The following is a 22946-nucleotide window of genomic DNA, read 5'->3' as shown; positions in this document are numbered from 1 at the left end:
AACCACACCAGCAGATTATGGAAGAAAAAGCACAAACAAATCTGGCAACTGCAGTTACTGAATTGTTGCTCAGTGCTACCACGTTAGACCATCTGTTAAAAAAACAAAACACAGAAACCAGACATTAAACATCACACACTTTAAACATTAATCTAAAAGTATTTATCTATTTTATTGGTCCACATAATCAAATCCTTAGAAAATTGTTTCCTCTTTTTTAATTGTATCTTAACCAGTAAATGGTCCATCTGACGAGAGAAAGATCAGGTATATGTTTCCTGAGCAGATCTGTGTAAGCACAGAAGAGCTCTGTATGTAAGTGGTCCAGAAAACAGTGGTCGATAATGCATACTTATTAACGCAACACATAATTAGTAACAGTTTCAACAATACTCTGAGGATGAGTCACATTATCATAACTCAGCATGTTTTCTATTACATCCAGTTTGTCCCTGAGGAGCATTCCAGTTATTTACCAAATTTCTATTGCATTTTTAACAAAAATGCGCTTATAGGAAATAGCTTTATGACTCTGACACAACCACCTCCACTTCCAGGATTAAATCCCCTTTATTGCTTTCAAGAACTACATAGCTGGAAAAGTTCTGCTGGCCTCTTGGATAAGGCTTAAGAATGTATCTTTATTCTCTCCTCTACTGACCAATTTTATTTGAGGTACATTGTACATACCTGCACCCACAAGCACTCACTCCTAGGTCTGAGACCTGTTACTGGCAAGCCAAAAATTTGCCCAGTATCTCATGTTCTTGTGGGAGGATAACATAGGCAGGTACCTCAACCCTCCCTCAGTTTGCAAGAGGAGAAAAAATAAATTCTGCAAACGCAGACTGAGAAGAATGCTAATTTACATACACACTTCAAATGTTTGTTACAGAAGTAACCAGCAGTCTTTTTTTTTTCCAAATAACAGCACACATGTTCCGCTGTGAGGGTTTCCAAGCAATTTTCCTTAGCGTGGTCTAAGAATTTTTAATCTACTGAAAAACAGATTTCAAAGTTTGTCAGATAAGGAAATCTAAGTTATCATCTCAAAAAAATGACATATTAAGATGCATGATTACTTAATTAAAAAGACAAAATCCAACAAAGGAAGCACTGAGTTAACTTAGTGTATATTGTTCTAGAATGAGAATTGCTGGCTAGAGCTGTGACACAAAACACAGCTTTCCACATCTGGTCGTATCAGCTCAGCGAATTTCCAGCAAAATCCCCAGCAACCCATAAAGAACTTCTTCCTCAGGAGTACGTACTTACGATTTCAGGGAAAGTTTGCAGAAAGACACAATCATTACAGTTGGTATTAACAAAAATATTTAGGTAACAGAACACAATTTCTAGTCTGCTTCTGAATGTTGTCTGTCAAAAAAAGTCTAGATCCTTTAATTCTTAAGCTTGAAATTGTTTTCAGCATCCAGTGACAGTAACTTCAAAGAATCCAAGATAAAGTGTATTGAAAGAAGAAAAAGGATATGGTCTAGTCTTTAGGGGAGTATGGTACTACCTGCTTGTCTATTTGGAGATGCATAACATAGAAAGCAGAAGCTGGTACAAATCCTTTGTAACCCAAGAAGCCCTTTATTCACTCAAACACCAGGAACAAGTATTTGCAAGATAGCTAATACTAGTTAAGAATATGATTGTCCTACTGTGTTTCTACTTGTGTTCCACAAATCAAGTCTGTTACGCTTATGAACATTTAAATCCTAATACAAATCAGTAACAGACTCTCTTGTAAATGCTAGGAAAAAAAAAAGGTAAATTATGATTTTCTATTCAGCATCTCTTCCTGTGATATATCTCAGAGAAGCACCTACACTTCAGTGGTGGTAACAGAATTAGTTCCTTTTCTAACTGTAGCAGATGGTAGAGACCTGAATTTGTTTAAGATGTAAACAGACCTTGTAGGCTATTCTACGAATTCCTGCAACATCCCAGATTGTTATAATATACAGAATACCACATACGTGGCCTCCACAGAGGATAAGCTCTGGATATAGTTCCTAATTATAGATCTTAACAGTATCTGTCCCAAGGACCACAAGAATTACAGCTTTAAGGATTTACCATAGGTTCGCCACATCCTATCTTCTAAAACAGAAGATGGCATAATGACCTGTAAAGGAAAGGGATTTAGATTAATTTGAAGTAGGACTAGCAAGAAAGGAGTAGTTTCAGAGATACATAGAACAATACCAAAGCCAGGTTTCTTGCCTGCTACCAACTTATGCCTCCCTGTCACAGGGCAAAATTAGTGATGAAGCAGTACAGAAGCTGGGATGGTAACAGTTAGCTCACACTTGAGCAAAAGGTAAACAATACCATGCAATGAATAGCTGACAGATCTTTGGTTGCCATCAACAGATGAGGCACAGCTGTGTGTCTGCAACTCCTCTTTTATTGAAGAAGCACACAGAAACCTGGGCAGTACAGTAATGAACACCAAGAAGGAATTTACTCTTCATTACATTGTGTGAATTCAGCACTACAGCTAATGGGACTCAGAACAACAATAGTTTTGATAGTGTCTACCCCCAGGGTGACAATACCTATCACATCAGTAGGAATACTATGATTTTTGAAAGAATCTTCTCTACAGGAAGCATAGGAAAACTTTTGCATTTGCCTTTAGAAGACTTTTGTCAAGTGTGCAGCATGATTTGGAAGACTGAAATCTCTCTTCTGTATGCGTAGACAGTTTGCAGAGAAGCCTGAAAGACAAGTTTCTACATAGTAAAGTCACCAATGGCTGAGGAAGGATGCAAATGCTGTGCTAGCAAATACTCTCGGGTGCATCCCTTTAAAAGTGTATACAGGAAAGCATACACATGAAATAAAAATTAAAATTTGGTCCTTCACATGTCCCTTAGCTAAGGCAGACAAGATCACTTGGCAATAATTCATATTTAGTAGATGCACTATTGAAAAGCGTGTTATCCAAGATGACAAGACTATAAGCAAAAATTCCAGTAAAGATAAGGTACATAATATGTTTAATTTTTCTCCAAGCCTAATTTCTCAATATGATTAAGACATCAAGGAGAGACACAGGTTTTTGCTGAGGAAAAAGGTTCTGATTCTTACTTCATCAGAGCTACTCCTCCTGTAACCTTTGCTGGATACAACAACAAAAGCAAGCAGGTTTCTCTAACATAATTGGTAGTGCCAACAAACTGCTGAATACAGAGGGATGTGTGTGATGGGTCACCCAAGAACCTGTAGATCCCATCTACAGCCATAACCTGGGTAAAACATGAAAATGAAAATCAGACTGCAATAAAAGGTGATACCAACAGCCTGGATAAAGTCACCACAATCCAAAACAATGTCCAAAAATCCATCTAATACTATCTTAATCTTTTAGTTGTAGCAGAAAAACTCTATCCTACCTTTGCTTCTCTTTGAAGGGGTTGGTATAGGCATGCCAAGCAACCAGCACTAGTTTATGACCTGGACTCTTCTTCCCTGAATTATCATACTGTGCTCTGTAAAGTGAGCAAAGGAATGAAGCGCTGAGGATGTTTGCACCAGTTTGCTCTACAGACTTCTATCAGTTGAGAAAAACATTAAACAGTCCCTTAGGGTCTTTCACATGATTATCACAAAATCAAAACAAAGAAATCAGGAAGCTTCTCTTTCCCTGCACAATGTTGTTAAACAGCTACAGGGAGCTGAGCTTCCACGACTTTTCTCTTCTGCAAGGGAGATCTTAATTCTCTTCCTCAAAACGAGAGGATATTTCAGATAGTTATCCAGGAATAAGAGTGAGACTCTCATCACTTCTCTGGATAGCATTCCACCCCCTTGGACAGAAGGGTATTTACACTGGATCTGGAAACAAACGGACTCAACCCATCAGGGTCAAATTCCAGCATGAACCGGGCAAGACTGACCTCTTACCAGACCCTCCTTGCTACTGGCAGAGTTGCAAGGAAACGGCTGAACAAAAGGATTCCTCTGCTGTTACATGATTTAATTTAGACCCCCCTTGCATTTGAAGGGAACAGAGCTGCCAGTCCCCGGGTGGCCTTTAGCAACCCTAGCAAACTTTGCTGCCACCTAGGACATCACATACTCTGTCACATTTAGAAAGCTCTGTAAGAACAATATCTGCTAGTTGCCTGTGCTGTGGAGTCTTGAAATCACCTGCAGAAGATATGTAATACAATTATGAAGTTTTCTCTATCCCCTTCTAATGAGTTACCCATCTTTTCATAACACGGTACTCTGGCACTTCACAGGAAGGACCTGTTCATTGTAGTCCAAGTTAATTCCACATGTCGCCTAATACCAATCTACATATAGATTACTAATTTGTGTTGCCATTCAATGAACGAGAGAATTTGTTCTCGTCTACCTCCTGGAAAGTAAAGAACTCTGCCTTCCATTTACTTCTTTTCCCAAAGTGACTTTTATTACAAGTGAGTCAAGCAATACAATTTCCCATCATCATTGTTAACAGGAACAGAAAGGTCACAGAGTCATACGTATTGGAGATGAATATCAAAGATGCTGAATTTCAGCAACACAATCAGATCTTAATAGAATCATAAGAAATTCTGAGTTGCAAGAGAAAAAAGTTAATATGCTTCATTATTAAACATCTCCTAACAAAGGCAAGTGCAGACCCTTCTATATTTAGACCTTAATAATGGACCAGTTGCAAGCCCAAAGGAATCTACAGAAAAAAAGAGCTTTAGGTTACCAGAATTTTCAGCTGAACCACGCAAAGTTATAGAAAACTAAAGATGCAAGATTTGGATTAATGGAGATATTTTAAAACACTAAAATATGTAAACCCCAAAATGCAAGTTGTAATTTAAAGAAAAAACCTCAGTAAATAAACATATAGTACTAAAAAAACCACCATAAAACAAGCTTTGACTTCAGCTCACTGTAAGCATTCTAATCTTACATAGCATTCTGAGCTCAAACCCTCCCTGCATACATCAGATGCACATGAAATATGTATAGATATACAATGACAACTGGAAGTTGGGATTTAATATTCAGTAATACTCATGTCTATTTTAGTCATTCACTTGAAAATAGAAGTCAATCACAATGAATACAGCATTTCAACAGCTCCCCTGTCTGCAAAAGCTGCACTACCAATTTAATATGCTATGTAGCAAAGTTGTCAGAAGGATGGCTTTGATTGTACAAGTGCCTCAGCAAAGTGCCTCTGTTGAAGCTCAGTGCTTTTTTACATTATTCCCTCCCCCAAACAAACTTCAATCTCATTCATATTAGATGTCATAGAGTTCCATTAAACCTTATTTATGTCTGTGTAAACCACAAACTTGCATCTTCTAGTTAGTGTTCACACTACCTTTAGTGGTATGTCATAATTCAAGTCAATTTAAAAGCCCTCAGGTTTTGAGTTTTTTCATGCTGTCATCCCCACCATTAAGGCATCATTTCACAGTTGGCATAAGCCTGTAACACACACCAAGAAAAGGAAGTTTGAAAGTTACTCCCCTTACTTGTTATAACTATTTTTCATTTGCAATGAAGGAGCCACAGCATGTTTCCCCATGCAGAAACACAGGGCTGCTAGAGGAGGCTCAGCCAGTACTTTATTATGCCCGTACTTGTGCAGAGCAGAACAACACTGGTACTAGTCCCTCTGCTAAAGCACTGCTGCAGGTCACAGGAAGCAAAAGTCTCAGTGCTGTGAAGCACAGCAGATGCTCTGCAGTGGGCAACCCTCCTGCATAGCCAATTAGGATGCAGATATTCCAAATAAAAAACCCGTTGTGAGCATCAAGCAGGACTGAACCAGCATCAACCCTGAATGAGGTATTCATGAGACATGAGACACCTGAAATAGGGATGGATTTCAAACTGTAGTAAGTCTTAGATGCATCAACTGCTTCCTCTACCTAGGGGAAGGAATTTCCAGTCATTCCATTTTGCTAGGAGTAAGACTGGAGATAAGGGCATGGGGAAGACACAATCTGGGACTGTCCTCTTCCATCTCTGCTCATTCTCTTCAGCCAATTAACGGCACTCCTCAAGGAAGGTAAAGGGATCAGGGAATGCAATGACTTCCTATACTCTCACCTTGGGCCAACAGGTGATTAATCCCTCTCAGTTATCAATCCCTCAATTTTTGAAGAATTTCTTTTTTCTCTCAGATGTGGTATTTGAAGAGAAAGAACGTTTTATATAGTAGGAGCCCTACACATTGTTCCCTGACAACAGTATTATTTTAGACTCCACCAGTTTATCCTGTGTACAGGTCAACTGTGTAGTTGAGGTCACTTACTTCCAGTGAAAGCTATCCAGCGGGCATATTTAGTAGCTTCTCTTCGCCAGTGTGAAGCCACCAGCAAACCACATGTGACAGTTAGTGAAATGATTCCCATAATGATGAAAAATAACGTAGTGACCCACTCAGGAGGCAGCCGTGGAGGAATACAGGTCCTGTCACGTCCATGGATGGTTTGACACTGTCGCACAAGGCCAACTGTGAGAGCACCTGAAAATACATAGCAGAGAGGCAAGTAAACTTTCAAAATCCTCTCTGAGGGGCGCTCAGCTGCAAACTGAATCTCAGATTTGTCTAGGTATAAGGGATTCTTTGATGAGCCTTAGTAAGTCTTTCAAAGACAGAGGATAGGAGGGACATCTATCTTCATGTTCTTTCATCAAACCTTTGCACAAATTGAAGTGAGATGGCTACAGGCTATACAAGCTGGTTCTTGAGTGGCAGTCGAGATCTAATCAAAGGGATAAAGCAGTCCTATGAAGCCTACCACTATCAGCTAAAATGGTATTGGAGTTGTAGAGGGGACTCTCACTCATCTTTGGAAGAAAAAATACTTTTATAATCTGATAAAACAGGATGCAGCCCCCTAACAAGTCTTGGTCTAATGTCTTTTTCTCTCATCTGTAAACACAGCTTTAATCCTCAAAGTCTTGCTGTAGAATCTCCATTTAGTTCATATGAAGATTTTAAGAATGTTTCCCAAATAATCCACTTATTGACAATAACTGTCTAAGAGTCAATTGACTTAGGTCAATTATTTTGTCAGCTAACAAGAGTTACAACACACACCACCTGGGATATCTATACTACTAGCCAAAGAGATCCTAGGAAGAGAACAAGGCTGGTACAGGAACCATATTGTTTTGTCACAGTCCACCAGAGGAAAAAAAAACAATCAAATCATTTTAAAATTGCCATCAACTGTTTGCAGTAACAAACTGCAGTTTGCAGTAGCAAACTGCAATGCAACAAACAGGCTGAGCCTAAGACATATCACAACAAGCAGAATTCTGTAAGTGACAGAAAATCAGATGTTTTCAATTAGATCCAAGTAAATCTGATTTAATATCTATTTCAGTGCATCTGAGACTCATACATAAAGCAGCTTTTAGTAAGCTTTAATACTGAAGTTCTTTACCTGGAAAATTTTAATGCAACGTTAACATGTAATGTTAAAATCTATTTCTTCCTGTATCACTTAAGTCCTATATTTCTCAATTCTTCACAATTTCTCTTCTTCTGATCTACGTCCTTAAATAATCACAATTGTTCTTTATCTAAAACAAAGTCATCAATGGATAGCATTAGAGTCAACATCTTCCTCCACAAATTATTTTAAACAGGCCAACTATAACATTATTTACTTAAAATAAAGAGTGCAACTCAGAAAAAATGAAAGATTCACTGGAAGATTCAGAGACGTATTTTCAACTTGAGTAAAAGTTTGAGTAAAATCCTTAAAAATGCATCAGTTACAAAACCCACTACTGCAAAACTGGCATTTTCTACTCCAGATATACAGCAATCACACCATGACTGCACACCGGGATTAAACAGAACTCAGCCAGAATTATACAAGCAGACTTGCACAGCCCACATGCCTATACACTACAGTTCTGCATGCAGTGCTTCTCAGTTGCTTTTGTGCTGCCTGCAATGTTTTCATTTTACATCAGCTGCCAGGACAGAAGGGAGATGTGCATGTGTCCTTGATAGTCAAGCTCCCTGAAACACACACGTATTGCAGAACCTCATATAAAACACTAAGTAGCTTGGGGATAAAGAGGCTATTCACTGCAGCCTGACAGAACAATAAACTAATCCCAATCGCTCTGCAAGAATAGGACTTAACAACAATTTTGCTGCCTTTATAGCAAAAGTCAGTTCTGTCTAAACTGAAGTATAACTTTTAAAAGTGTGAAAATTACATCATGCACTCAGATATTTCCTGAATTCATGGACAATAATTGAGCACATTTTTAACTTTGACAAAAGCAACAGCAATAGGGCTTTGAACCCTAAGCCTACAGACTCTTTGGAGGTCAAATGAGGATAAGAAAAGGTTTGTGAACTATTTCCAAAGGTTCCATAAAAGTAACTAGGAGAAACAACCTCACTCATAAATTTCAAGTTCCAGATTAAGTTCACAATACCAGGATATCTCACATAAACTGAGGCAGCAGGAAGTTAAACTTCATAGCCTGGTCCCAGTGACAGATCTCCTGTTGAATGCAGATTTCAAAAGAAGAGCAGGTACAGAATGAATCAACATTTGAGGCCACAAAACCTCATGCAAGCCAGACAGGATTACTCTGCTGGGTGTATTCATACCTACACAGACATAAAATTTGATTCCATAAATAAGACTTCTTTTTGGTGTGCAAAAGGAGTATTTACTTGCCATAGAACTCTACAGAAGAGTGGGTTTACGTGGTATTTGATTATGTAGGTCCTGCTCTAAAGCCAGCAAGCAGACAGTTGCTAGGCAGCTTCCAATGATACATCTAGGTATAGAAAATCTTGGTTACCCTTATCTGATTTACCACTGAAAGTAGGGACAGAGATACTGAATTGGACAGTCTCCTCCTGCCCACAGTTATAGAACAGCCCAATAGTCCGTCTCAAGCCGGTCATCAAGTTCCACCCTTATCCCTAGGAAAAAGGGGCTTTTAGTCATTCCTTCAGAATAATGCCAACATAACTGCTGAAAATCTAAGCACCAAATGCAGCAGTAAAACAAACAGCAGAGGTAATGCTAGTAGATAAGGCAGCTTAAACAGATACACTCTACAGCCCTAAAACACGTGCAGCAGAGTTAGCACACCTGCTCACCCTCCAAAGCCCCAGGCCTGCCGTGAGCTAGGACAGCATGGGGATGCCCAGGGCTGGTCCCCTCCCCTCACGTCCTCCCCCTCCATAGCCTCCCAGTCTGGCACTGTGCAACTCAGTACAGCCAGTGCAAGGAGTGATCAGTACATGCACTCAGAGTTACTAAAAATGAGGCTCGGCCTTGATCAAAGCAAAGGATGAGCAAATGTACGTGAAGTGGTCCTTAGTCTTTTCCAGTAAATCTATTCCCTAAAGCACCAGGGTAAAGTACCAGGGCATTTCAAGCATGTGAAACCTTCTTCCAATAGTGAGTCTGATTATAACCAGGACTCCACATTTTACCACTGAGAGATTTCATGATCACATTCCCACACTACCTTACCTCATTCCTCCAGTAATGCTTATTCTGACACTGCCTTTTTTTTCTTTTAGCAGGATCACTAATAAAAAGGCTATTTAACAAATGCACTAAGATTTGGGAGCATCATCTATTTTATAATTAAGTTTCACAAAACCATAGAGAGACAGAGGGAGGGAGAAGGCACCCCACCAAGGGCAGGCGAGCCCTAGGCTTTCCCATTTGTGCAGATGTGCCGCTGCACTGAGCAGACCCACGAGTCCCACGCCAGCCCTGCCGGTGCTGTGCCATCCCTCTCCTGTTTCCGTGGTAACTACAGAGCCACCAAGGAGGAAGCACACACTGCGGAGAGAAACAAAGATTGCTGCAGCCCTTTCACTCCCCCACCTCTCCATTACTTCTGAATTATTAACAGTGGCACAGCGAAACCACGGCTGGAAAGCAGGGGCATAAGAACAGCTGTTCAGATGTTTGCTGTTCATCTATTATTTGATTGCGAGAATGTGCAGGATCAAGCATGCCACATGGACACAGCAGAGATGCCAGTGCCCTGCAGAGCTAACTGTGGCACAAGAAGCAATTAATATGATAAAAGCATGATGCAGTGAACAAGATGTGGCTCAAACATTGCAAAGTCAGAGTTCAGCGGCTACACCGTCACACGAATATACAAAGCACAAATCCTCAGATCTGCTTTTCCTCATAAAGCTTGGGATACCTGCCTGTCCTCTGCACTTCCCTCACTTGCAAACACTTTCCCCTTGTTTTAGAGAAAACGCTATTCCTTGGGTTTAAATGTATCTGCAACCTTCTATATTCCCTGACAACAGATTCTTCACTTTTACCTTCCATATATTAACCACATCCCAAGCAACATGCTTATTACTAACATTAAATTAATATTATGGACCAATATGCCTACTGAGGAAGTTAAAACAGTCAATTGCTCCAAAACAGCCCACCCACCTGCACTCCCTCCTTTGCAGTCCTGATGAGATGGAGTGCTTCTGCTAGAAACCCCAGTTGTGTCTGCCTGACAATTTCTTCTCAAACTTCTTTTTAGTGTACAGGAGATTTGTTATATCATCTTTGCTAAGCAAAGAACATAGTTTACAGGGCTTCTAATGAGCCACTGGTGATGTAAATCTTAGAGCACTGCCAATGTGGCAAGGACACTGAAAAGTTTTATGTTTTAGTAATGAGCACAGTACATGGAGCTATGTTATTTGGGCACACTAAAACATTCATAGCTGCTGGTTAGGTAACAGTCACATGCCAGACAATGACATGTAAAATAAGGGCAGCTCAGTTAAGCCGTTTCCTGCAACTTAACTGGGCCACAGACAGGGACAGGAGGAAATGAGATTATTCTTGGAAAGTTTCTAAGTTCTGTCCAATTAATAAACTCGAATGGAAAAGGGGCCAGGTCCATTTAAGAGGAGGAACAGACTGCAGCTGTCTAGGCACAGACACAGCTCACTACTTGATCCAAGCAGAAACTTGAAAAGTCTAAAGAGAATGCAGTGATTTGTTCATCACAAACTAATTCCCTGTATCAAGTTCAGGTTAACCATCAAGTTGACTTTGGCCATCTTGCCTTTAACATGTCTGCTGCTCCTTGCCTGCAACCAAGCCTCTCTGACAGGAGAACGTTTTCAAAGTGAGCGAAGCATAGCCGAGGAATTCCTGAGAGGAACAAACAACAAAATAAGGTAAGAATGGTTCCAACACAACTGCCCATAACAGCAAACAAGGAGGAAGTGTTTCCAAGAAGATTTATTTTTCCCCCCCAAGTAATTAAAAGAACTCTGCTTTTTTTTTTTTTTTAAGTGGGATGTTTCCCAGTCTTACATACCAAAATCATTTTCCTGCAATGGAAATTGTCACATTGGAGCATTTGTAAATTACTGTACACACACGATTAACTGCAGCTAAGTAACTCTAAATGGAATAACACCTTTTTCTACACTTCTTCGCTTAAGCCAGTGTTGTAGGACAATAATATCTGGATTACCTAGATAAATATAAAGACTACTGTAAAAGGATCAAATATAAGAATGTAAGATAGGATCAAATGCCAATTTCCAATCAAGCATGAGAAAACCACATCTGCTACTGTTCCAACATAAATAATTACTTCTTTTGTGAGGGATGGGGCATAGTTTGAAGAGATGCTGTTTGGCACTTACACCACTAAAATAACTTCAAGGTTACCATGCAAGTCCTGTATTCACCATGTGGTATGACAGATTGATTCTTTTACTGCAGATGATCCACTGTGTTGTTCAGTTAGTAGATAAAAGGCAACCAAGTTCTGACTCACTAAAATAAGATTTATGAATGTTAAATGATGATTTAGAGAAAGCGTTAAAAGAACAACAGAGGATTAACTGCAAAGGCACAGAATACAGAGGAACGCAAAACAAAATGGATTATGAGTTATCATTCCTGTACTTTGTATGCCAGATCTTAGGTTTTTGACTCTGTCTCTTGAATTACCTAACAGTTATAGTAACCCTGGAAGAAAAGTTTTAAGAGTTTATCACTTTGAAGCAGACCAGTATTATTTTATCATTTGACCTTGCTTCTGGTCATTTGATACGTCCCGTAGATATTTATTGGTTCAAAACCCACATCTAACAAGTATTTTTTTACAATGTTGAAAAATCAGTTTTGATAAGGACCTAGATTTACTTGCAAAGTCCTTGCTATACCTAGACTGAATCTTTTAAGAGCAAGTCAACATTGCAAGGTACGTTATATAAGCTGCTATTTCTCTTCTACTCCATTTATCCCCTTCTCAGAACTCAGAATGTTCTTTACTTCTCAAACCAACTTTGAAACGCGCTATTCTTCTTCTTGCACTAGAGATACAAAAGGTGTTCCTTTGTCAGAAACTAAGTGACTCTCTTGTGAAAAAACACTCACATTGGCAATAATAGATGAGGTAGCTTCCCTAGCTTCAAACAGTTTACTAGCTATGATGAACCTATTAATTGAATTCTATTTAACAATCCAATACCCAGACAACTTAACTTATTAGGTACCATTTTTGACATTCTTTAGAAATCCAAAGCTTAATGGCTTTTAAACAGAAGAATTCTCATTTTAAAAATCTAGTCAACGTTAAAGGGTCATGGTTTATCAAGCAGCCTTGCTGCTGAAGACCATCTGGTGCCTGAATTGTCTCAGAAGTTTTCAATTCAGTATTTGTATGATGCCTAATTCAAACCAAATCCCGCTTCCACAAAAAGCAGCCTTTTCCCTCCCTCCCACCACCCCCAGAGAGAAAAAAATAGGGGCCATATATTGGGAAAGATCCTTATGACTTAGTAGTAGTAGAGAAGTTTATTACTGCAGATGAAAATCATTATGATATAGGAGTTGTAAGTGGTGTTTAAATTGCAGACATTTGGACTAATAAGCCATAAGTTTATTTCTGAATTCCAACATACAAGGCTTTCAGTGCCAGGCATTTTTTTATTATTTAGTTTAAAAAGAAAAAAAAGAAAAAAACAAAAACGAGATGGACCACCACACATTGAAAGAGTTATCCTCAGGCAACAACACAGGAACAACTCTCCTGAGGACATAACAAAAGCTCTGTGCATTCTCACATATCAGAGACAAGAAATCTGCCCACGCCAAAGGTATTCTTTGCTACTTCGGAATGCAGCATTAATTAAATGTCGGTAAACAGGATCTCTAATAAGTTGCATCCTTCTGGTTGTTTTCTGACACTATAAGCATTTGCACAATAGGACAGTGTTGTCAGGGAGGACTGGAATCTTTAGTTTTTCAAGTGGCAAGGGCCTGGCAAAAAGATCTTGCTTCGTTTTAAAACAAATCAACAAAAAGCTTAAGGTTTTAACTTAAAAATAAAAAAATAAAATGAATCTATAGCTATTTTCAGTCTTCCCCCAACCAAAATAGAGCTACTCAAATTTGACAAAATTGTGCCAAAAAAAAAAAAAAAAAAAAAAAAAAAAGATCAAAGGCAGTGCCAATATTTAAGTGTTCTTCCCAGTCAGCTCTGCTAGTTTCATGCCATATGTTCAGGAGAAAGCCAGAAGCTGTGACACCTACAGCTGTTCTGCCGTTTAGCATCTGATGAGCGTGTGTGCTTTTGAACAGCGTTATATTTGGCCTGGAACCCAATCCCTCTCCTCCAGCACGCCTCGCAGTCCTACCCAGCCTCCTCAGAGCCCTCTGAAGCGGCGCGGGCAGGCAGCTGAGCTGGGGGCTCCCCGAGGCCGGCCAGCACTCAGAAGAGCCAGCAGCAGGCAGTGGCCACAGCCACGGGGCAGCACCACAGCCAGCACAGGAATTCTCAGTCAGCACTTCCTAGGGGATCACCTCCCACACTGGTGTCTTACACTGACCTTGTGTCTTACACAGACTGAGATGTCCATGTGGATCAGGCCAGATGTACCACAACCCCCAAATCACACCAAGTAAACCACCCCATTGTTCTCTCTTTCCTTATTCAAGAAGGAGGAACATCTGTCAACCTTCCTGTTCACAACCTAAAGCAATTTCACTGGCCTTGTGACAAGGGCATCCAAGGGGAGGATGAAAAATCAAGTTCTGGCCCTGCCCTCAAGACCACACATTTTAAGAAGTGAAAACTGGGAGGAAAAAGGATCATTTTCCTGTCAGCCATAGCTGCTGCTGATCTCAGCTCATGTCAGACAAGCTCTGAGAACACCCACTGGTCTGGCTCCTGCATGGTCTGACGAGCCTCCCCGTAGTGCAAGGTGAAAAGAGAAGTGTTGAAACTTATTTGCAAATTTTAGGTGTCTGCTCCTCAGAGGTTACAGGTCCAATGAAGAACATCTCCAATGTAGAATTTATTCTCTATAAGTAAAGCCTCGTGCTGAAAGACAGACTGACACACAGCTTAACTCCATACAATCTATCCTCAAGGACAGCCAGCCGTTTTCTAGCTGATAAACATTTTAAGCACTCCTAATTTAAAGGGTAGCTTTAACTTCTCTGGCAAATAAAAAAAAAAAGCTTATTTTGTAGTAAAAATTCTCAAATTTAGGCATTTCCTCATTGCTCCCATCAGAACAGAAACATTAAGAACAGTAGAGAACAGGAAGGCAGGAAGCATAGGCAGGATTTATCCCATAAGTTATGTTTTTCTTTATCCATTTTCCTATGGGAAGTCCTTGTTTTTAGAAACCTGCTGAATTTAAGGCTGGATTATTTAGGCAATTCGCGCGTGTTGTCTGTGTGGTGATAACAATTTCCCTTATCACAGATCATCATCTACAAATATAGACTGGAAGAGCCTGGAGACTTTCTTGGATAGGATAAGAGAAGACAGACTACTTCTGAACAGTTCACCTTGCACTTGACTGAGATAAAATGTGAGCCTCTGAACAGCAGGGCTCAGTCCCTTCTGAACAAGTGGGACTACTCTTAAAAAGCAATCAGATATTATATTGTGCTCCAAAAAGCCTATCTGCTCACATATGTTTATACAGTTGTTACGCTGCCATTCTGAAACAGAAGCCTCTCTAATTTTAGATTCAAAGCAGGCAAGAAATGCTCTATCTTTATCATTAACTTCATCTTACCAAACACACAGAGCATTTAGTTCAGATTACATTGGGCATGTGTCAACAGACTTCTGTTTGTAAAAGAGCAGCTACTGCTTCTAGCTTTTACTCTACTTCACCCTTTTCACCCCTATTTCACATTTTTTCATGTATTAAGCTTCAGGGTGCTTTTTGTAATTGCTGAATAATCCAATAGTATTCCACTGAAGATTTTGAGGCCACATTAGAAATCCTTGGCCAATCGATCTTTCCAGGTTTCCTGCACAATCTCAATTCAGTTTTAAAACCATGTAACAAGTGTGGGTTTAAAAAACAAAGTGAAACATGCTTCTTCCCACCTGAGTTTTTGCAGTGAAGAACTACATCATTAACATATGAATTTAGGTGCGTGATTAGTTTCAGAATCGAATTCAACCTAAGGAAAAAAAGGTTTTCCTTCACCCTTGTGGCTTCTCTTCCCCCACAGCATGCTACGCCTACAGCTCCTTGTATTAACAGGCGCAGAAGCTGCAGTGCATTTTCTCCTGTGTAAGAACAGCGATCAGATTCCTCCACTGTGGCAATTTTGGAGCTGATGCTTCCACTACCACAGACTATGGGAATAAATTTGGTTGCTATGTGTGCTTTGGAAAAAATGAAAAAGGTAGCTCTAAATGCTGCAATTTAGAATATTTCTATTCTGTACAGAGAAGACAGGGGAGTTTTAGGTTAGATGTTAGGAAGAACTTCTTCACTGAAAGGGTTGTTAGACATTGGAACAGGCTGCCCAGGGAAGTGGTGGAGTCACCATCCCTGGAAGTCTTCAAAAGACGTTTAGATGTAGAGCTTAGGGATATGGTTTAGTGGAGGGCTGTTAGCGTTAGGTTGGAGGTTGGACTCGATGACCTTGAGGTCTCTTCCAACCTAGAAATTCTGTGATTCTGTGAAGACTGAACAGAACAGTAAAAGCTTTGGGGATGCAAGCTAAAAAAATATTTGCAAATCAAACAAGTTGCTTTCTGTACAAAAGTCAGCTTTCAGGAAGCTTGAGGTCCATGACAACCTCTTATTTCCATTGTTTTCACTTGCATTTGGAATAAGGATGTCACAATTAAAGGCTGCATGTTTGACACATTAAGCTCACACTGACAAAGTTACAGATAAAATTGTTCCCCCTTGTACATTTGCTGTGCCTATCAAGGAGATCAAAGTCCACCTCACTTCAGATGTTTACAAAGATTATTACTGCAGAAAGCAAACCATTCCATTTAAATATCTAAATAACATTAACATGTGTGCCATCAGTTAGAAAAGCGTAAAAATAACCTAGACTCAAAACAATTGTTTTGATGTTCTCACAGCAAAGCAGTTCTGAGGAACACTAGACAACCAGCTTGTCCCATTCTTTGTTATTCTGATCTCGTAACTACTCCCTAAAATACAACTAAATTACATGACTGGGGAGCAGGATGATAGCGGTAGGAGAGCAGGCAAGCTTCAAATCCAGATCCATAGCTAGTGTCATAAGTAAACAGTGTCCCCAAGTCTACTCTTTGTCATCAACAGTAATTAAATTAAGAAACAGACGTGCACAAATCTGTAAAAACAAGAATGTCACTTAGTTTTTCTAACAAAGTTGCTAAGGTGACCAGTTTTTTGGAGGGGCTCTTTCTAAAATGGGATTATTCCTTTTTTCATAAAATAATATTTTTACGACACCCAGTACTATTTTTCCCCTTCTCAAGCCTCACTGTTTCTTGGGACTATCCATACATTACTTTAAGTTATGCTGTAACATTAAAGTATAATCCTATGCCACAAGGTTCTGCAAGGTTATGAAGAACCTACTGATTATCTATCTATAAATCATCCCTTGTAGGAGACTAAAATTATCATTGATGTTCCAGCTATCCAGTACGATGTTCCAGTAGTATCACTTCTGTTGCTCTAAAACATTATTTGCTACTTGTGAAGGATTTTCAGAAATTCTTTAGGAACAAATCTTACTGCAAGCGTGCAAGCCTCATGCTCCTGCACGCATTAAATTGGTTAGAAATAAGTTAAACTTAAAACTAGCTTGGATTTCCTCTTTTAGGAAGCCTGCATGTTAAAGGGCACTGCTTATTTTCACAAAAACAGCAACAGCTTCTTTCCAAGACATACCAGAACAGCTAACTTTATGGCAGTCCAGGAGGATAACTGTGGTTCCAACCTGTAGATATAGCCAGTAAGCATCAGCTGGTGTAACACCATTTTGAAAACAAACATCTTTCAGTTCTTACTGAATTTGCATGTCAGATTTTGTCAGTTCACTTCCCACAAGCCACTACTTCTCGATGGCCACTCCACTGGTTTAAGCCAAGCACAAAGCTGAGCCCTGCAGCGTCATGGATGAGAATGAAAGACCCCTGGTCTTCTGACACACTGTCAGGAGGGGAACTGGCTTCGTCTCAGGAGTGAAGGCCACGCTGGTTATTTGGTTTCCATTACAAGTGCTTCCACTGAAGTTTCTGCATTTTTTTTTTTCTTAAAATAATCAACACTTCTTGTGTATCACAGGCTGCCAAGAGCTGGAAGCAGTCACAGCAAGAGAAGAGGAAACCAGGCAAGAAGAAAACGTGGGCAATGACTGGAGAGCAACAAAACAGAAAACACAGGGATGAGAAAGCTATAAACAGGGAAGTCAACTCAATGATGAGCACTACAAAGGTAAACAACTTGACTTTACTGCCTAAGAACACCGTAAGTGATTAGTTTTTTTTGGAAACACCTAGCTCAGAGACAGCTCAACCCTACTAATGTAATGCCCCAGTATCCACACAAAGAATGGCTTGTGGTCAAGTTCAAGGCATAACGTGAGATGTATTCAACTGGAAAAATATTTATACTTAAGTGGATTATTAGCCATTACACCTTGAGAAACTGTCATCCTTAATAATCCCAAAGTGCTTTGGGAACTCCAGCACAGAACTGCACCTACCGTGAGGCTCCTGGGTAGCAGCCAGCTGTTGCTTATCACACAGCATTGCACAGATAGGAAATGATGGCCTCTAATATTGCAGTAGCTCCCTGGGAGGCTTTAGATGCCAACACAAGGGAACATTTCAGTTCATCCCAAGGATGTAGACATAATCGACTATGTCTTGCTCGAAGAGAGGAAGCAACTCTAGATGCTCTGAAATTCTGAACCTCTGACTAGTGTTTCAGTGTGCTAGTGCTTCATATTTGATTAGCTTGCCCGGCAGACAAACCATCAGACTACGCTCCCTAAGGTACCTGAGAACGCCCAACCTCTTGCTATCAATCCTACTTACAAGATTTAAAAAACATATACAAACACGATAATGCATAAATAGGAAATATAATGCAATAAAATAGGAAGAAGCCAAGAACTTCACCTTCAGAAAGGCTCTAACCTACAGCTTATTTCCATATCAATTCATACAGAATTAGATAAATTTAAGTGTTTTGCCACCCAAATGCTCTAGCACGTTTTCCCTCTCCTTAAAACAGGCACGTACCCTGCACAGATCCTCTTCTTGGCCATATCTCCATTTTTTTTTCTGATCTGTGTATATCTCCATCAGTCAGAGGCTTGGGGAAGAGAAGTGAGATTGAGAAGGGCAGCTGGAGCACACAACAGGGGACTGCAGCAAAGTTACCATTGAAATTTTTTCCCCCACATATAGTTCCCAATAAAAAGAGATGATATCCATTAATAAATTTGTAGGCACTGTAAACTACAATAACAACTTTTAATTAAGCAATAATAAATTTATTTTAAAATTTGAAGTTTCATAAACCATGAATTTATAATAATTTACCACTCCCATATTACTTTGTACAAGAATTAAAAACAGCCTCCATATCGTATTTGTTCCACCATACTACAAATATCATTTTCTATTTAATTCTAAAGCAGAAAGCAGCATTTAACCTCCACAAAGGTTAATACTCTTCCTTATCCATGAATTATTCTGGTTACATTTTTCTCTGAAATATGCAGATGTCAACAAATTCTGGAAAAGGATACTAGATCCAGGTGGAGAAGAACTCCTGCATAAGGTGTAGATCCTAAATACCATACTACAGCAGGCAAGAAAAGTTAGTTCTCTCTAGTTCGTTTCAAGACAATTAAAAAAAGAGAATGGAAAAAGTTGAGCTTGTGAGATACGTATTAAAAAATGTAGGTCAGGCTTAGAAGTTTGACCTACTGATCTTCTTTGCTTTGGCAGAAGTACAAATTGAGTTTACATAATGCTACTCGCATCTAAGTGCTGGCTGGGAACTAAATGATACAAATGTTTTTAATAAGCCTAAGTCTTTAACAGGATTCCATTTTTCAGATTTCAAACAGTTTTAAATCCTTATTTTGTGGTACAAAAAGAGTCAAAGCTTTGCTGATAGTGCTCACAGGCATTTCTGAGATAAAGAATACCACCTCAGTTTTACTGAGGAAAGAATTGCAGCACTACCACGACAACTTTCCAACATCCAAAGTCAGTCATGCCAGCTGCTAGATTTGAAAGGAAAATACACATTATTGGCTCCCAGATCTGCACTCCACAAATTATGTTTTTTTCAGCACTAGAGGAATTCCACAGGATTTGGTGACACACAAACTAACGGTTTTGTATGTTCAGACACTACAGAGAAAACAGAACATTCACCTAACAGACAGAGTTAATTTGTATTTGTTAAAATGCAAATGTAAAACATCAGTTCCTCCATGGACAAAACCAACCAGATCTCTTCATCCCGGCCCTGGCAAGCTCAAATAACCAGGCTGACACAGCTCTCTTTCAGGAGATTCTTCCTACACATAAAACAGTTCCATATGTTTAAATGTTGAGCAAGCACAACATTAATTCATTACAACAATGCCTTGCTATTAATTTTTCTCGTGCCCTAAGGCCTGGTCAGTTGCAGAACCCAAACACAATTCAAGCCCTCTGCTTTGTCAGATTTTTACATCCACTTGAAAAACATCTAGAGACATGGAATGGAAATGTTAAGGACAGCACCGCACTCCCAGCGGAGGCACATCTACTATCAGGCTGCTCTTGTCTTCAGACCATTTGGTTTCTACATTCTTTACCAGGCCTTACCAGTTCTTATTCGGTTTTGTTTGTGGTTTTTAGAGGCACTGGCAGCATCGCTAAACCGCAAGCACTGGTAGCAGTGCCTACATCTTATGGCAGGTCCTGATTCCCTCGCTGCCCAGATCAGAAACGTACCACAGAGCACCACCTCTCCGCCTCTGCCTCCTGCACTAACGCCTGGGACACCTAAAGGCAAGTGTATTATTGGAAATTATATTCCAGAACCTGACTTCAAACACCTCTGATGTTCACAACGGCTTTGCAGATTGCTTTTTAGTAGTTGCCTATTTCTAAGCCATGACAGCATGTAACTCTTCATTCTCTGTATCATCAGAGCATTCTTCCATATTTGCAGTACACATTCCAAACAAGTCAGTGAAGGGCAAATAACTTGTCACAGTGACTGCGTGGTATAGTGCAAAAGAATCAGAAAAAAGGCATTTCAAGGAATTACGTCCTATCACGCCACATCATTTTCTGTTAAGAGATGGGACAAGCATGTTGTGGCTTGAGTATATTGCAAGGTATTTAACAGATGATCACCACAACCCTTCTGAGAAGTCAGTTACACATAAATCAAAGAAAACAAAGCAGTATCTACTTCAGCACATACCACAGTAATTGCTCTGTGGTACAGTTCCTCCACAGAGCAGCACGACACATTACCAGGTTCTCAGCACAGACCCTGAAGGGCCATACTGATTTTTAAATATCTTATCGCTACATTTTCCAGCAGACAACTGCTGTTAGAACAATGATACCAGCTGGAACTCAAGTTTGTACCCTTTTTAAGTTGTTGATGCTTTATTTAGCAATACCGGTTGACTCAAGTACCTTCATGTGGCCTTGGGCTTGTTTCATGCATAGCCAGAGCTCCAATTAGAGAAAAAACATTTCCATAGCAGTTTGATCTGAAGCCCAGCAGGAGCTGAAAATCACTGCCAGGTCATATCACCTGCAATACCTCATAAGCTGATCCCAACAAAGCAACTGTTTGAAGTGTGGGGAGAAATTCCTCAGGAGGAGGTATCAAAAGTGGTGTAATAACACTGAACGGCAATCATCTCCTACATGGGGTTAGAGCACTTACTGCACAAGAGGAGCGAGTTAATGCCTCATTAACTGCGGAGTTTCCATTGGGCATAGCTTGCTCCGTGGATGCCGCTGACTCTGGATTCATACCTCACAAATAACACCGCAACCGAGTATTCAAAACCAAGAGTTACACAGAACATTTTTGGAAGATACACAGAAAGTCAGCATTTGTAAATGAAACAGAGACAAGTGAAAGCCACAACTTACTGTCATACTGTTACCACCCAGCATGCTACAGAAAACTACAGGACTTAAGTATTTGCTTTAGAAGCATCCACCAGAATTTAGCACCCTTAAATTCTGACACTGTTTTATTTAATGACTGCTACAGCAAAGGTACATTTTGTACTATAAATTGGAATCAAATGCACAATCACGCTACACAGAAAGGGATGACTAAGTCACATAAACAAATGGATAGCTTAACTTTCTGAAGGAGGATTTTGTTTGATTAAATTCCTTCAAATTATTTGATCTATTTTAAAAGCATTTCAAATCAACCCCCCACATGTACAGCTTTTAACATGTCTAACTTGAACCATACGTGCTATTCATATCCTTTTACCTATAAAGGGATCAAGTGCTGATGCTAGAATAACTTGTATCCCCCTTCCTCCCCTACTGAAGGCAAAATATCAAAATCATTAAAGAGCATCCCACACAAAAAGGGAACATATGGAGATAAAACTATCAGCTTTTGAAATTCATTGCTGAAGTATACAGATACAAGAGCAAAATTAATTACTACTGAAATCAGTGGGAGTTTTGGCACTGACTTAACTTAAAGCCAACTCTGCCCTTACTTCTTGCACAGAGCATCAGGTCAGAAAGAAAAGGATGCCTGTGCAAGAAGACCGAGGTTTCCACATGGGAGTTGTCAGTACTCTGTGCCTGTGCTAAACCTCACTGAGAACTCTGAAATTTCATTTCCATCTTTCCTTTACAATCTTAAAGACATACTTGAAGCCACGTGAAGGAACAAGTCTTTCAAAAATACATAGAGAAAGAGCACCAAATGAAGGCTTGGACACACATCCAGGAAGGTGTATTTCCTCTCTGGCCTAACGACAGATAAGCATCTGAAACCTTCAGTGCTCTCACTTGTACTCAATCCTCATAATTACAACACTGGAGAGGAATTTATACAGATAACATTTTTCAACTGACTACAAAGCTTTTTCTTAAGAGTAAGATTTAGGAGACAAATCAGCCCTGGTCTCTGCATAACATAGGCTCCTTAAAACAAAATACTTAATCTAGATTTACCATAAAAGTATTAAAGCAGAAAATCAGTATTTCCACTGGAGTAAGATGTACATGCTGTTTAGCATTTGAATCAGAGTAGGTTTTTTTTTTTTTTTTTTTTTTTTTAACCTGAGACATAAGCCCAGGTTTCCAATCTTAATGGCTGTAAACAGCTCCAAACGAGCTGATGCAGTGCTGTCAGCCCGGATTTGCCAGACCTCTGCTACATGCAACACTCAAAGAGCTGCAGTACCGAGCAGCCCAGGCTGCTTCACGCTGCCTTTCAGAACTCCGAGGACAGCATTACTCTCCTTTCTCCTTGGCACTAGGCTGACTTGTAGAAGCAGACTCTAGAATTATTCCCGTAGGAGATGAACCCAGGGATACAGAGGTTAAGTAAAGAAATAGTTTCTTTCACCAGCTGAGAGCACAACGCTTCAAAACAGTACTTAGCTGTACGGATGGAAGTCGGAGGGACT

At 39.7% G+C, this 22946-nt stretch overlaps 1 protein-coding gene across 3 annotated transcripts in view; it reads right to left on the bottom strand.

Moving 5' to 3' along the window:
* The window catches only part of MOSMO (modulator of smoothened), a 30960-nt gene that overhangs the window by 6000 nt on the left and 2014 nt on the right, over positions 1-22946 (bottom strand). The window contains exons 2-4 of one of the 3 annotated variants that reach the window (XR_014618873.1): positions 6290-6502; positions 3103-3260; positions 2086-2134 (exon numbers count right to left, since the gene is read on the bottom strand). Coding sequence is in view for 2 of the 3 variants with exons in the window: in XM_084295682.1 (XP_084151808.1) it covers positions 3223-3260; positions 6290-6502 (251 nt within the window). In the remaining variant the exon portion in view is untranslated. Of the gene's footprint in view, positions 1-2085; positions 2135-3093; positions 3261-6289; positions 6503-22946 lie in introns of those variants that run through there. The other 2 variants (XM_084295682.1, XM_084295681.1) reach the window with 2 other exon arrangements.

The sequence above is a fragment of the Netta rufina genome (genome assembly GCF_964035555.1).
Source record: "Netta rufina genome assembly, chromosome: 15".
Lineage (NCBI taxonomy): Eukaryota > Metazoa > Chordata > Aves > Anseriformes > Anatidae > Netta > Netta rufina.
The sequence above is the reverse complement of the archived record's forward strand: the minus strand, read 5'-3'. Positions and strand labels throughout refer to the sequence as shown.